This window comes from Nestor notabilis, unplaced genomic scaffold, assembly GCF_000696875.1.
Source record: "Nestor notabilis isolate BGI_N333 unplaced genomic scaffold, ASM69687v1 scaffold29800, whole genome shotgun sequence".
Lineage (NCBI taxonomy): Eukaryota > Metazoa > Chordata > Aves > Psittaciformes > Psittacidae > Nestor > Nestor notabilis.
The window spans coordinates 31978-47232 of record NW_009911998.1 but is presented as its reverse complement, the minus strand read 5'-3'; the positions used below and the strand labels follow the sequence as shown (position 1 = coordinate 47232).

General features: G+C 36.8%; 1 protein-coding gene across 1 annotated transcript in view; it reads left to right on the top strand.

Annotated features, from left to right (window-relative positions):
* Positions 1-5649: 5649 nt before the first annotated feature.
* Positions 5650-15255, top strand: part of LOC104407917 (ephrin type-A receptor 6-like) — a gene marked incomplete at both ends in the record, with an annotated part of 40598 nt that continues 30992 nt past the window's right edge. The window contains one exon of the mRNA XM_010017331.1: positions 5650-5774. Within this exon, the coding sequence (XP_010015633.1) occupies positions 5650-5774 (125 nt within the window). The remainder of the gene's footprint in view (positions 5775-15255) is intronic.

Here is a 15255-nt window from a genome sequence, read left to right as displayed (position 1 = left end):
GTAAAGAAAATCTCTAGAGCACAACCAGAAAAGAATATAAACACAGGTCTCCTCAATCTGTACTGCATTTGTCACTCATAAAATAGTCTCTGTTCCCTTATTCTACAAAGATAGCAACAGGAAGATTAACAAGAAAACAGGAAAGAAAAAAAAGGATGAAATGTGTCTCTGCTGGAGGACGTATTGTAGGAATGAAGACCACTATAGATGGTAGGCAGCACAACTACATGCTTGTCCGTTGACTGCTAATACATGTCATGCATGGCTTTAGTAATGGAGGCTGAAAGCTTTTGGTCTATTTGCTTCTCTGGTAAATACTTCATTGGTAAATAGCTCAAACGTTGATAATACTGGAGGCATTATCACTGTTTAGGAAATGTTGTTTCATTACTTCCAGATCTCTTACTGGAGTAAAATGTCTCCCCTAAGAAAACATCTTTTTATTGCATATTACCCTTCTTACAAACTTTCTAGGCTCAGAACTAAAATCAATATTTTTCTTCCTGTGCCCTGAAATAACAGTTTTTCCAAGTGTGGGATCATGAGTAAAATCTCAGACTTTATTTATTGCTATGTATAATATAAAATCATACTCAGTGACCAATAGTATAGAAATTCTAATACAGTTATGGAACCTAGGCTGGTGAAGCACCCTATAAATATAATAGCATTTTCTGGTATAGAAACTGGTGCAAAGGTTGTTTTTACCATCCAGAAAAAAACATTTGAAAATTGGACCGTGGTACATTACTATAATTAACAATTATAAATACTGCATACGTATGGTTTGACAAAAAATTGACAGTGGTGTTTTCAAACTATAGCTATATTTGTAAGGAGAAACACAAATCTAGACCACTTTTTCCTTTTCAATCTAATATCAACTGTCCTTCCCGTAATGAAAGATATTGTTCCCCAACAAGAGGATTGCAGGCTCCCTGCAGAATGTTAAAGTAGGTTTCTTTCTCAATTATATGGTATGAAACTAGGAGGGATCGATTAATGAGTTTTCAAAGAGAAGCCAGGTTGCTGAGTGGGCCTTAGTATTTCACCCCAGCTGCAGCTGGGAAGTGGCTGAGGTAGGAGAGAAGGAAGAGACGGGGAAGGGGATGGGTTCCTTCCTCTGTTGGGAAACCCCTACTGAGGAAACGTGATAAAGTGCTATATTTTGGTGAGTATAGTCTTTCCTGTGTCTTGAAGCAAGCAGAGGTCTTGATGAAAGAATAACATGTAACTATGCAATTCAGATTATTATTGGTAATGGTAGAGGTATAGAAACTCCTAACTAAATGAAACAACATTATACCAAATGGCAGCATTTTGCACGTTTAGACCCACAGCTTTCTCATGAGGATGGTGTCCAAAGGAGTGAACTTGTAGTCCTCACTGCAATGTGTGTGCAGTTCTTAGATCTCTCTTCTGCTCCATCCCCTCCAAATTTGTATTTGCTCGCACTTCATTGGCTTTGGCCAAAACAAACACAGTGCAGAGATGGAAGGAGGGAAGAGGACAATGGTGATACAGCTGTTCTTGCTTGTTGAATGGTATGTTCTTTTTGACAAGGGAGTGATTGTGCATACCTGGTAGGTACAGCTGTTCTGCCAGCCTGTGAAAGACCATTGAGCTGTCATGGTACCTCTGCACCAAAGAAATAAGATCTGTAATGAGATACCAGAGAGGTAGGGTACAGACGGACATCGGGTGAGCTTTTGTCATCAGCTGCCTTTGGGTCTGAAGCTTCTTCATAGTGAATGGGCACCATATCAGAGGTGTTCAACCCTGGAAACCAGGGGAGAAATGCTGGCAATACTTAGCTCACTTTAAACAGTGTGAAACAAGAAACTGGAAATTTAGAAAATGGACTAAAGGAAAAAGGCTTCAGAAACCCTACAGATCATCTGTTTTGAAATCAGAAAGTTAGAGATAATGGAAGTCAACTTCAGAAGAAGAGCAAGTCTCTAGAGAAGTGACACTGGAATCCAATCATCATTTAAAACATACATTTTCTGTCCTTTGTATAGCCTGTGAGAAAAGGGATTCTGAAAAAAAGAAGCCAAAGAGATTTAGGATAAAATAAGATCACTCTGAATTAGGGAATGAACTTTCATTATTCAATACAAATTTGAAAAGACAAACTTAACAGAATAAATTAAATGAGGAGCTCACAGCTTTGTAGATGACTCATCTTAATTCAAGAAATTTATAACAGTATAGAGGAAAATATAAAGAGCAGATGGTGCAAAGAATCCTCGGTACAAAACAGAGATCAGCACTGAGCTCAAGAGCCAGAAACCATCCTTCAGCCTAGTACCAATGGCAAGAAAATGCTGCCATTAAAGTGATTAAAAGCCATGCTGAGCTTCTAAGCATTTTTTTTTTTCAATGGTTTCATTGGGTAACCAAATTAGAGCACTCCTGCAGCTACTGGATTTGAAGCAGCTAATTAAAAGAACTTCCCATTGATTCATCATAGGAACATTAGAGCAGTCTTTATAAATGGGCAAATAGGATTTACGTATCTTAAATTTTCCAGTCAAAAAGAGCTTTAACAATAAATGGATAGGATCTTTAGAGTCTAAATAACTTCTGCTCCGGTGAGCAACTGTAACAAGAAGCTGAAATTTCTCCATAGAAAGTATTGCTTTTAGTAGCATTTCACAACTAAAGAGCTAGAAACTGAGATAGCTGCAGCTTTTAATTGCTTGGGCTTATTTGTCTGGTTTTTTGTACAATAAATTTTTGGCTGGAGTTCTTTTCCTGAGAAGTCATTATTTTGTCTGAGATGTGAATACATAACCTCTGTATGATAAATATACAATCATCCTTCTGAACATATAAGAAATGATGAGTGGTGGCTCTTTTGTGGCTTTTTGTTGAAAGGTACGTGGGGGTTTTTGCCAGGTACCCTAGTAGAAACACAGATACGCTTCTCATATTCATAGTCTCTGCATTTTGATTTAGGGGATGCAGTGCTGGCACAGTACTACGGGTGTGTTGTGAGTCTTGCTGTATGGGGTTTTCCATTTCAAATGCAGGTCAAATACAGCTATCTTAGGAGAGGGCTGAAATAATTGTTTTCCCCTTAGTACGCTCCTGAGTTGTTTCCCAGGAAGAGGACTGGGGTTATTTCTTTTGAGAGGACCTTCTGATGCGCCAGGACAGTGTTTTGACATGCAGTTCCTCAGATGGAAGAGTTACTGCAGAGAGCTCAGGTTGAAAACATGCATAAATTGCTGTATGAATTTGGAAATCAGAACCCAAAGGAAAATGCAGAACTTGCGGTACATACGAGAAGCTTATACAGGTTATGTGATAATTCGAAGAAGTGTAATAGCAGTAATCTGTATTTAAAAATCCTAGAAGGGTGAAGAATGTAATTATGTCGATAGTTTAACCTGGTGTTTTCTGTAATCAACCTCAACCATTTCACAAGAATTTAGTTGCCTGACTGGTGAACCCCCAAACGCAGCAAGATGAAGCCATGATGTGCTAGGGAAGGTGGTCCAGCTGATGTCCATCACCTGTGGGCAGGCACACAGGGCGTACCAGATGTATCTGAAAGGTTGCTATACCTCCCTCAGACCCGCCTGTAAATCACAGCTGGATACCAGTGAATGATTCAAAACAAGAAGTAGTAAACAGATTTATATAAGCAATGCCCTTGTAGACACTTGATCGGTGTTTACCAAACACAAATCCATGTTTGCTACCTCCTGTTTTTCTTTAAACAGACCTATCTTTGTTCCCTGCTTGGAGTAGCTGATTTTACCCCAGAGAAATATTATGAGTGCTCAGCTTCACCCTCAATTTCAAGAGTAAAACTTTCATTTTAACTGAGGGAGTAGTTACACATACCCAGAGATAATGTTTTGGCCCAGAACATATGAATGCCTTTTATTTATTTAATTGTATTTTTCTCTATTCAGTTACTTACATTATGCTTTTAAAGGACTTCCTGAAAAATAGGTTAATCTTTATTCAGTATGGCAGGAATTCTTTTTTATCTCTCATTCCGTTACATCAGACCTGTCATTAAGCTGTAATTAGTACAGGTTTACAACGGTTTCCTGAGCAGGCTCTGGTTTGTCCACTTAACACTTCTGGTAGTTTTTTTCATTTAGTGTTACATGTTGGGTTGTGCGGATTTTTTTCACATCAAAGAGGACTCAACTATTAGACCATAAAATTGACAGTAGATAGAAGTTTATTTTCTCTCTCAGATAAATGCACTGTCACAAAGAAAGAGAGTGTTATGTGCACGTCTCTCTGTAGTTTTCTTTCTTTCAAAGGAGAGCAACCGGTTTTGTTTTATTCAGTGTTTGTTTGCGTTCTAGAATTTATTTATCATTTTCATTCCTTAAACTTCCTGAAATATTTACAGGAAAGAAAACTAAGGCATGACATTTTGTGACTAGAAGCAGATTTTTTATTTAGTTTATATAATTTTCCTGGGGAGACTCTTTCATTCAAAAGAAAAAGACGAAAGTCATAAAAATGTGTTCTTTTTAGAAGACAGCTCCTTGGAAGCTTAGAAGAGGTTAAGTAAGATTCATAATAGAGAGAAATGGGGGGAGAGTGTGTAATAAACTAATATTTATTAGTTGAAAGACAAATAGTTACAGCTGTGAATCACTTGAAGAACTTTTCTTTTTATGGCAGCTGGTTTGTTCAGCTGGTTCAGTTGTCTTCAAGGCTGTTGAACAACATGACTGGTTTTGTTGTAATGTTTGGGAAAGCTGTGCATCAATACTATTAAAACAGCATTAGTGTCTGGAGAATATTAGACCTCCTTTGATGTGCTTGACCAGATTAATAAAATAAGCAAAGATCATTTTCTAGAATGCGATTTTTGCACTATTTGAAACAGCCCACCTTCTTTTCCAAAAGGGCAAAAAGCCTGTTTCTTAAAATTAGTTGACCCCCTAGTGAGATTTGGCTCTCAGGTGAACCAACCCATGTTGGGCCCTTTCCAATAGCTGCTAGAAATGGTTCCTACTAGCCGCACTGCTTCAGACCTACAATATCAATTGCAGTATGTAGGTTTTGGGAGTGCCTTTGCCCCCATGGTTTGCTCATAACCCAATCCCTGCCACTGGCCTCTAACAAGCTGGATCTTCTGGGCACATGGGTACCACACGGACAGGCTAAAATGTCCTTGCTGTTGCCAGCTCAGCTAGCAGAAAGAGGATTCACTGCATCTGCTTTAAGCTGTGTCACTTTATTTCACCCCAAAAAGTAAACTGAATGTACATTTTTCACAGTTGAATTATAACATTTAATGAAGATTATCCCGAATGTAGAATTTAATGTCTCTGAAATGTGGTTCTGCTTTGGACATGATGTCCTCCAAGCCAGCAGTGCAACCTGGTTGCACACAGCTGGTGGTGGGGGCTTGCACAGGTTCTTCTTTCTATATTTTTGCATATAGCTATTTTTCAGAAGCTGGAGTGCACTTTAACAAAGGAGTTACTAGTATGTACTTGAGACATTAATTCCAGGTTATATGGTTTCCCTGAGAATTGCCATCTGTCATGCTTTTCTGTCTGGAGGTCGCTCCAAGTTACCTCGGGTTGGTATCCTAAAACAGTAGGTTGAAAGGATAAACCGTGTGCTTCGTCTTTAACCCTTAGTTATCCTTTTCCCTTTCAGCACCCTCCTTGATAGGTATGGTAAGGAAGGACTGGGCTTCCCAAAACAGCATTGCCCTCTCCTGGCAAGAGCCGGACTTTCCCCATGGAGCAATTCTGGACTACGAGATCAAGTACTATGAGAAAGTAGGTCTCACTTACAGCATCACCCAAACTCAGATCCTAAAGAGCAATATGTTTTGTATTTTTAATATTTTAAGAAATACTTTAAACTTTTCACTTGATCCCACATACAATGCTGTATAATTAGAAGGTTTATTCTGTACTATTTTTTGTAGTTTTACTTCTAACTTGTTAATTACTGTCTTGTTTCACATCAGAATCAAGTAGAGCAGCAAGCAGGCAGTAGATATACCTGTCCAATAGTAGCTACATTTGTGATCATGGATAAATGGGTCATATGCTTGAAAATATTTTGATTTATGGACTGTAAAAACTTCTCATTAGAGTGACAATGAGACAATACAATTAAGGTGAATGTCAATGTGATTTCATTTTGTGGCATTATTTAGCAATAATCTGTGCTAAAATGATGGAGTGAACCAGACATGCTTAGAGGGTTGCAAACGGTTACAAGAGAGAGAAACTGCATGGCATTCATGTAAAATTTCTGGAATCCTGTCAAAATTAGGTGATTTCACAGAAAAGGGCAACAACATACATTACAAATAAAGGTACAAGGTGCACACACAGCACGTCTTGTGAACACATAATTTGAACTGTGCTTCTCCCAAACCACAAAACACATTTTCTCATTTCCAGTTGCCTACAGGGTCTTGCACCAGCATAAAATTCAGTGCTAATCAGTGCCTTCACTCCTAAAGACAAACACAGAAAATTTTGCTGTCCATACCTTAAAAGGTTGCCTGGTAAGTCTGTTTTTGCTGTTTATTTGCCCCCATCTGAAAGTCACAATGGAACTAGTGAATATGTAAGAAGATCTCAAAGAAAGAAATATAAGCCAAGTCATGAAAAAAAGAGTTAGGTTTGTTAGGCTCTGTAAATGCTGGAGAATTTTCTTCCTTGGCTGCACTTCTCTATTGAGCTCGTGCAGCTTTAATGATGCGGAAAGAAAAGGGTAAACTGGAAAAAAAAATTAAATAGCACAGCTACAGGTTTAATGGAGAAGTGATTCGGAGCAGCCCTGTGGAGAAGGATTTGGGGGTGTTGGTTAAGGAGAAACTGAAATGAGCTCCCAGCCCAAAAAGCCAACTGTATGCTGGGCTGCGTCAAAAGGAGCGTGACCAGCAAGTCAAGGGAGGTGATCCTGCCCCTCTACTCCTCTCTCGTGAGACCTCACTTGGAGTATTGTGTCCAGTTCTGGTGTCCTCAACATAAAAAGGACATGGAGCTGTTGGAGCAAGTCCAGGCCACGAGGATGATCAGGGGGCTGGAGCACCTCCCATAAGAAGACAGGCTGAGAAAGTTGGTGCTGTTCAGCCTGGAGAAGAGAAGCTGGGCCTACAAGGATGCTGGAGAGGGACTCTTCATCAGGGACTGTAGTGATAGGACAAGGGGTAATGGGTTTAAACTTAAATAGGAGAAGTTCAGTTTAGATATAAGGAAGAAGTTCTTTACTGTGAGGGTGGTGAGGCACTGGAATGGATTGCTCAAGGAAGTTGTGAGTGCTCCATCCCTGGCAGTGTTCAAGGCCAGGTTGGACAGAGCCTTGGGTGACATGGTCTAGTGTGAGGCACCCCTGCCCATGGCAGGGGGTTGGAACTAGATGATCTGAAGGGCCTTTCCAACATAAACGATTCTATGATTCTACAATACCCAGAACAATAACTTAACAAAATAGTGTTTGGCTTTCTATGTGTTTGTAAAAATTAAAATGTTGAGAAAATAACAGAACTTCATTGTGAGCCAATTCTACATGGGTTGTACGAAGTTTCAGTTTCCTATTTAGGAATACGCTTGTACCTATTTATGTGGTTGGCTGACAATAAGTCACTTTGTTCTGCAGCCCTTCAGCCAAAAACACAGTGAACATAAGCTGGCATGGGACATAATTAGAGAACTGACTTGGCCTGTGAGAAGAACAAAAATTCCTAGATGTTCAGTCCAAGAAGCTATGAGTTTCTTTCACAGTAAAATTTTTCCATTGCTTGAATAGTTATGTGATGTAACCAGAGAGAGAATATCATGAGCCTGAATTAGTACTGTATGTTGAGTCCTGGTATCTGAAATATCTTATTTCCAGTAGATTATGAATCATTCTGAAAACTATATAGTTAGCAACATTCTCCATAGACCTTCTTTGGAGTCTTCATAGATACTAAATATTTGCAAATTATCTCTGTTTGTACAGGCTGTCTGCCCTATTCTGCAGTCTGTTATCTATCCATTCCATTTTATAATCCTTTAATATCTTCCACGAACAGACCAGTACTTTTAAAAGAAAAAATCTCTCATAGACAGTATTGTCTTTCCCTTTAAAAATCAAACTCCAGATATCAATATAACCTCCGTTTCATTGCTAATAGTAATCAATTTTTCTTTTGTACTTTAAAACAGTTACTCAGACACTGCCCAAAACTTGTACTTTTTGAAAGATTCCAGGACATTGTAATCTATTTATCTCTCACCAAAAAGGTCACACATTCAAGTCAGATGGAGTAGCAGGATAAGATATGGCCTTGTTACAGCCTTGTAATGACACTTAAGTCCTTCTGTAGGAATTCCCTCACGGGAAAGGAAAGAGTACATAGAGGATATAATCCATACTAGCTGCAGTTGAGATTGTGCAGCTGAACTGGAAAATGCTTATTCCTCCCCTTTTCCACCCAAACCCTTAAAGTTAATTATAAAAAAATATTGGTCCCCGAGAGCTGTATTAAGCATACCAAGCTGTATACGAATCAGCAACTGTATTAGGTTTGTTCTCCCAAATGCTCCAAATACACAGCTGGATTATATTTTCTGTTACACACAAGATAATATATAATTAGCTGAGGAAGCATGTCTATGGAGAAGAGATTTTAATGGGATATACCCAAGTACTATCCCAAGGCATTGCAATGACATCTCCAAACACAGTCTCTTTTGCAGCAGGATGGAGGATGGAGGGGGGCTGGCTGATGTTTCTTTGCTTTCTTGTCTTTTGATGAAATTTATACTAAAGCCATATCCCTTTGACAAAATACTTTGTTGACAGAGTCAATTTGCAACTCACAGGCAATTTCCACATAAAAATTTTAACCCACCCCCATATGGCAGTGAGTGCGCAGGATATGTAGGATGTCAGGTACGACTTTTCCTCCATTCCAGTATTATTTAGAGTTGAATTAATAAATGAAAAAGAGAAAATAACTGAGCAGTAGAGGCAAGAGGGAAATTAGTTTTCCAATGAGATTTTAAAAAGAGATGAAGAGTGATGAGGCAGAGAGATAGAGGAAAGTAACAGATTTAAAGAATTAGAAAGCAGTATGACCTTGCTAATTTTTCTATCAGTCTACAGCTGTATTAACTTATAGAAGAAACAATGCTCCTTCTTAAAATCTAATATTAAAATAAACATCACTATTTCTTTGAAAATTCATTAATATAAATTAAAATGAGCCATCCTGAGTTTGAGTAGTAAACTACAGAAGAGATGTTGAGGTAAATGACTTCATGGGAATTAGGTAAAGATTTAAGACTATCAACAAATAATGTTTTGAATAACGGAATTATTTTTACAAAAATTAATATGGAAAATTATAAACATAAAAGTAATATTGTCTTTCAGAATTGTTTGCCTACAGTAGTATTCTGTAGTTTAAAGAAAATTTATCTATCTAGAAATAAGTGCACCATATTATTTCAAAGTCATAGAAGTGTGTATGTACAATAGATTACATACTCTGCACTTTGATGGCAAAAAGATGTGGCACTCAGTGCACGTATAGGCTTATGAACTGATATTCATCCTATTTTTTTCCACACGTTTTTGAGGAATGGATAATCTTGTGCTATGCTCACTATCACAATAGGCTAGCACAGCAATAGCACAGTCCTGGGAGCCTTCAGAATGCTTCAATCTCATTTTCACACAAGTTGCTTTATTCCAGCTTTTTTTTTTTTCCATGTGAACTGCCAGTGTAGGGTATGTAACTTACCCCGTTTTAGGACGACAGCTATTCCTCTGTCTTCTCCAGCTAAGGAGATATTATGATCTTCTCAAATTAATTCAGTTCTGCTCAGAAAGAACGTGACCCTCCTTGAGCTGGAATCTAACCTCCATGAACAGGAGTCATTAGACAAGATATAAACATTTCTTATAAGAATCATGTAGATCAGACAATTCTCTGAATTTCTGGGTGACATTTTGGAAAGGTGAAGTAAAATCAGTCATTTCTTTTCTATAGCCCCATGCCCTTCTCTGAGTCCTATACATACATGAGGTTCTTTGACCCTCAACCTCCTAACTTCTTAAACAGCTAAACCACTCCAGTCTTTCTATGTCTTTAATTACAATTTTGCATAATGTTTAACTGAGTTAGAAGGATTACATTTTTTCAGACACAACTATGTTACAACGTCTCTATTTCCCTTAAGTACCAGCTATTACTTTCTTGGTTCAGATTTGCTTTTATGTTAGATTTTTAAATCATGAAGAATAATATATGCACCATCTCCAATCCACATGAGGCTGAAGGGAGCCTGCAGACTGTGACGTTATTCATGAGCAGGCAGAGTTCATCTGGTACTGCTGTGGCTGGATTGTTAGCATACACTGGCTCTTTCTTCAGGCATATTCTTTTATTGTTGTTATACTTATCATAGTACACTTGATAACCTTGGAAGCTTCCTGACTAAATTTTAAAGGCAACATCAATGACAAGACTAGGGAACAGGAAAAGGCTTATAACAATTGGGATTGAACATATGAGCACTTCAGGTGCCTGGGCAGTCAGTGAGTATAAGAGCACTATGCTGTTAGCATTGAATGATTAGCTGGGCAATTTTTAGCCTCATGCTAATCATTCTCTTTTAAAACAAAACACTTTGCTCCTGTAATATTTTTCAATTATTCAAATTATTCAAGGTGTAAGTAGCAGTCTGCTGCCTACAAGTAAAATGTTTCTGATGTGAGTAGGAGCAAGAAATGTAGTACTCATGCAATAAAATGTTTTCATTACATTTTCAGCACGTTCTTATAAAAGCAAGAGCATTGAGTAATTTGGATGCATAAGAGCTTTTGGATAGTAGTATTAAGCAGACCTTAGTATTTGTCCATAGCTGCAGGAACAGATCAGCATGTCACAGTAGGCCCCAGGGCTCCAAGGAGTGCCTCTGGCATTCTCATCCATTCAGAGCTCCTGGGAAATGAACCATGTCTGGTGAATGTTTTTAAAAAATAATCACTACAAATGTGCTTTGGGAGATAATCATTAAAATGAAACCTCCTAGCTTATTTTAGCATAGTAAGTGATGTTAAACAAGCTTCTCAGTTTTCCTATTCTGCTGTTATTAACCTAGTTTCCCAAGGGAAGAACTGTAACAGCCTTATGTTCTAAAAAGAGAAAAAAAATAGTCCTCAGAACTCTTGAAAACGACAGCAAATAATTATGAGACTCTCTGAGCAGATATAATTTTTGCCTGCAGGAAAGAAACTATGGACCTTGCAGCAGCCATTATTAATGACACAGACATAATTACTGTTTGGAGAAAAAGAAAGCTGGCCTCTACATATCAATTACATGCAGCAAATGGTTTATCAAAAAAGTTCTGAGCTAGGACTTCTCCATTAGGTGCCTGGTTTGGCTAGCCTCCTAATAGTTCTTGTCAATTATTTAGAGATAGCTTCTAAACCTTTGTATTTAATAATAAAGTAGCCTACAGAGCTATTACTATTGTTGTTCCGGCTGAACCAAAAAATTTCAACGAGAAATATGTTGTTTAAGCAAGCCTAGTGGATTTGATTTAACAAAAAAACCATAGTTCAGTCTCTGCTGATCTTCTATTCTTGTCTGTAGCCAATACCATTTTCCCCAAGGAAAATTGCATGTACAATGCTTATTCCAGTAAGTGCTAGAAGAGCTGCACAAATGTAGTAAAAGTGCATTAATGGTTTTGAATAAATGGTTTTCAAACTTTTTTAAAGACATAGGCATAGGAAGTATGTAAACTGTTATAAGACAAAAAAACACAGCTAGTTCCATGCTTCAAAGAAAGGTAACTCCACTGATGTCAGAGGTTGATTCCTAATAAAAGGAATTATTAAATGTTTTTTTCTAGACATTAATCATATGAATTTCAGAAAAAAATAGTCTTAAAAATAGATTACTGACACAGCAAGAATAATAATGTTAACTGCAGGAATCAGCTGTTAATCTTGAGCATGTGATTAGGAAGGGTCAAAAATCAGAAGCATCTATTTCATAGTGCAGTAAGCTCCAGCTACCTCCGAAGGACAAACTTTAGATTATTTTGATAAACATATTGTAAAAAAGAGATGTTGTCTCTTCAGAGAGACTATATCAATTGCAAAAAAGGAAGTGGTAAGAAGTTTAACATGTTTTATCCTTAATTAACAAAATAGAGAATGTACTCTCAAAACATTTTATTATTATTGTTGTTATTGTTGTTGTTGCTGTTGTTATTAACTAGTTGCAGTGTGGTCAATTTTGAGTTTAGGTGCAGTAAGTTTTAGCAGCATCTGAAGCTAGAGTTGTAGTTCCCTCAGGTATCTTAACTGACATTCAGGAGTCAGACTTTGGGGTTGGATGTTTAACACATTTTTGCAAAAAGAATGGGAAGTTTCATTAGCAATGAACTAAATATAACCAGCGTAGGTGCCAAAAGATGGTCATCTAAGCAGTAAATAATTTCCTTATTTATAAGTTAAATACAATGTCCAGGTCACTATTTCTCTAAAGTCTGTCAGAAAGTTTCCTTTAGAGCTTCTTAAAATAAGAACTAGCTTAATAGTTCCCAAAAGTCTTCAACTATGAGCCCTAACTGTTTTAAAATCCGAAGCTAGGATAGTGTTTTCACAATACGCATACTACTTACTGTTCATAAATTGTTCTTTTGCAACCATACAAGTGGATTCAGAGATTAAATCAAGAAGATATGTACTTTGAGACATAGGTGAGGTTTTATCTTTGTCTAAATGTGAGGGAATGTTCCAATAGGAGGTATCATTTTAGCTTACAGTTTTTTCCTGCAATCCCTCACATGTTCAGGAGATATTTGGGGATGTACAAGTAGAGACATGTATTTTGGGGGGGCAGAGGGGAGAAATAGAGATCTTTCCTTTTTTTTTATCTCTCTTCTTCTTAGCCTGCATTGCAACTGCACACTAACCATGCAGGAGGACAGATTGTTATTAGCTTTCCACTTTTAACATTTTTTTTCACACACAAATGTATACAAAGCCACTGACTGCATAATGTAAGCAACTTCTTTTTTACTAAGTTGTGATGTCCCCAGTGCAGTCATTCTGGGAGAAAGGAAAAAAAATCCAGAGGAAACCCATCCTGGTTTTGTGCAATAGAACATACTATTTCTATGTTTAATATTTGTATAATTATTTTACCACATATTAAATAAAAACTGTGGGTTTGGTCGGGTGGTTATTGAGTGAACAATGAACATTAGAGGAGCTTTTCATTTAAATACATGAATTTATTAGCCAACTCAAATTCATATGGTATGTTATTCAGTAACTACCACGTAGGCTTGTTAGTTTTGTATCCTAATAAAATAATGAACGTTTATTTTGTTGATTTAAGAAAATATAATGTAAAAATTCTCTTTTATTAGTGTATTAGTATTAATAGTTTCAAAGTGCCCTTTCTTGATGTTCTTGTCAGGGAGGCTGAGTTAACAACCTATTATTATGTACTCCTTACTGAGCTGTTAATAGCTTTAGAGTCTTTTGCAGGAATTCACCTGCTGCTCATAAGCACATTTATGTTGCTGTAGGAACTTCACCAGGTTGATGCATCTTGTATTTGCAATGACCTTGCACAAGCTATCTGGTTTTCTTGCATATACTGCCAGAAGTACTAACATATTGTATTAATACAAAGGCCGTTCTTTAGTGTCTGAGACAGCTCTTCCTTTTTAAAAAGTTATTGTCACCTGTCCGAATAATTTAAGAAATAAAACAAAACAAAAAAAAATATCAGACCCTTTTTGTTCATCTTTACCAATTCCAAAAATATTATTTCTGCTGCAGTTAGTAAAATTAGAAATGGGCACTTCCCTGATAAAAATATAGGAACAAAACTTGTTTTGTCAGTTTTGAAAGTGTAAAATCAGCATTTTAGTTTACTTGCTAGATTATTAACTTTGTCCTTTGATATTCATGTTAAACTAATTGGAAAAATATTTTGATTTTTGCTTTATGCTCCTCATTAACTCACTGAGGTGTTTGAAGAAAACATAAATATAAATAATATGCTGTATTTATTGTTGATGTAATGCCAGGATTTGCAATATAGTCATGATGCCAGAGATGAATTCAGCCCTTTGGAGTTAACGTTACAAGATAGATGTTTGCTGTCTCCCTGCACTGAGACACAGAAAGATGCACACACATGCTCACAAATACACAAAGAATGTGATATCTCAGTGACTTTTCAATAGCTATTGATATATTTATAGCTGAAGAGGTTTGCATAATGAAAAACTCTACACAATCTCTATGGATTGTCCCTATACATAGATCATCAGGTTTCCTCTTGCTTCTCATTTATTATTTGTATTGGAGTGATTGAAGTCAAACTATAGTTAGCGTCAAACTTTGCATTTTAGAACCAAAATTCTTCCTCCAAAATTTTTTTTTTTGGGTGGTGTTGAAATCTGTATTAATACTGTCAACATTATTCTCTAAGTCCTGATTTTCTTTGAAAAGGAAAGTAAGTGTCCCAAAGAACTGTATATACAGTTAGCATGTGAAAGACTCATTATAATACATACTCATGTATGTATATATACTCATGTATATATACTCATGTAGATTTAAATTAATGTCCAGTCATTTATTCCAGATTCACAATAACAATCTGAATCAATTCCATCTATAAAAGTATTTTGCTAACTTAAAGGGATAGCTTTATTAATATTACTGAACCACAGCTAACAGCTCTCCTGTGTGTATCTATAAGCCAAGTAAACAACTATGAAAAGTTTTGTTTTAAGTATGGCTTGTTTCCAAACTGTTGTATATCAATCAGGATCTTTTCTTTATTTGCCAGGTAGGAAATATCCACTAACATATGTGTACATTAGTCTGCTCTTCTAAGAATAAAAGGTGTTTATCTAGAAGATTCAGCCTGGGTTCTAACCAGTCTTAAAATAAGCCCAGTTATTCTACCTGTCCTAACACACCTGAAAGGCTGAAATACGTTTTTAAAAGAAGTAGGAAACGTTTCTTGCCTCAAGAGGTTTTTAATAGAGTATGTAGTTTTCACAAGGGTTTTTGTAAAAATGAATTCATTACACACAGAGGCTGAAATTTTCCAGCAAGGTGTCACAAACCTGCAAAAATTCCAGCATAGATAGAAAAGGGGCCCTAATCAAAATCCTGGACCCTAACTGCTTATGGATATTATAGAGATTCTTAAATTAGTTAAATTAAGCAGTTTTTGTCATCAGCACCATTAGAACTGGG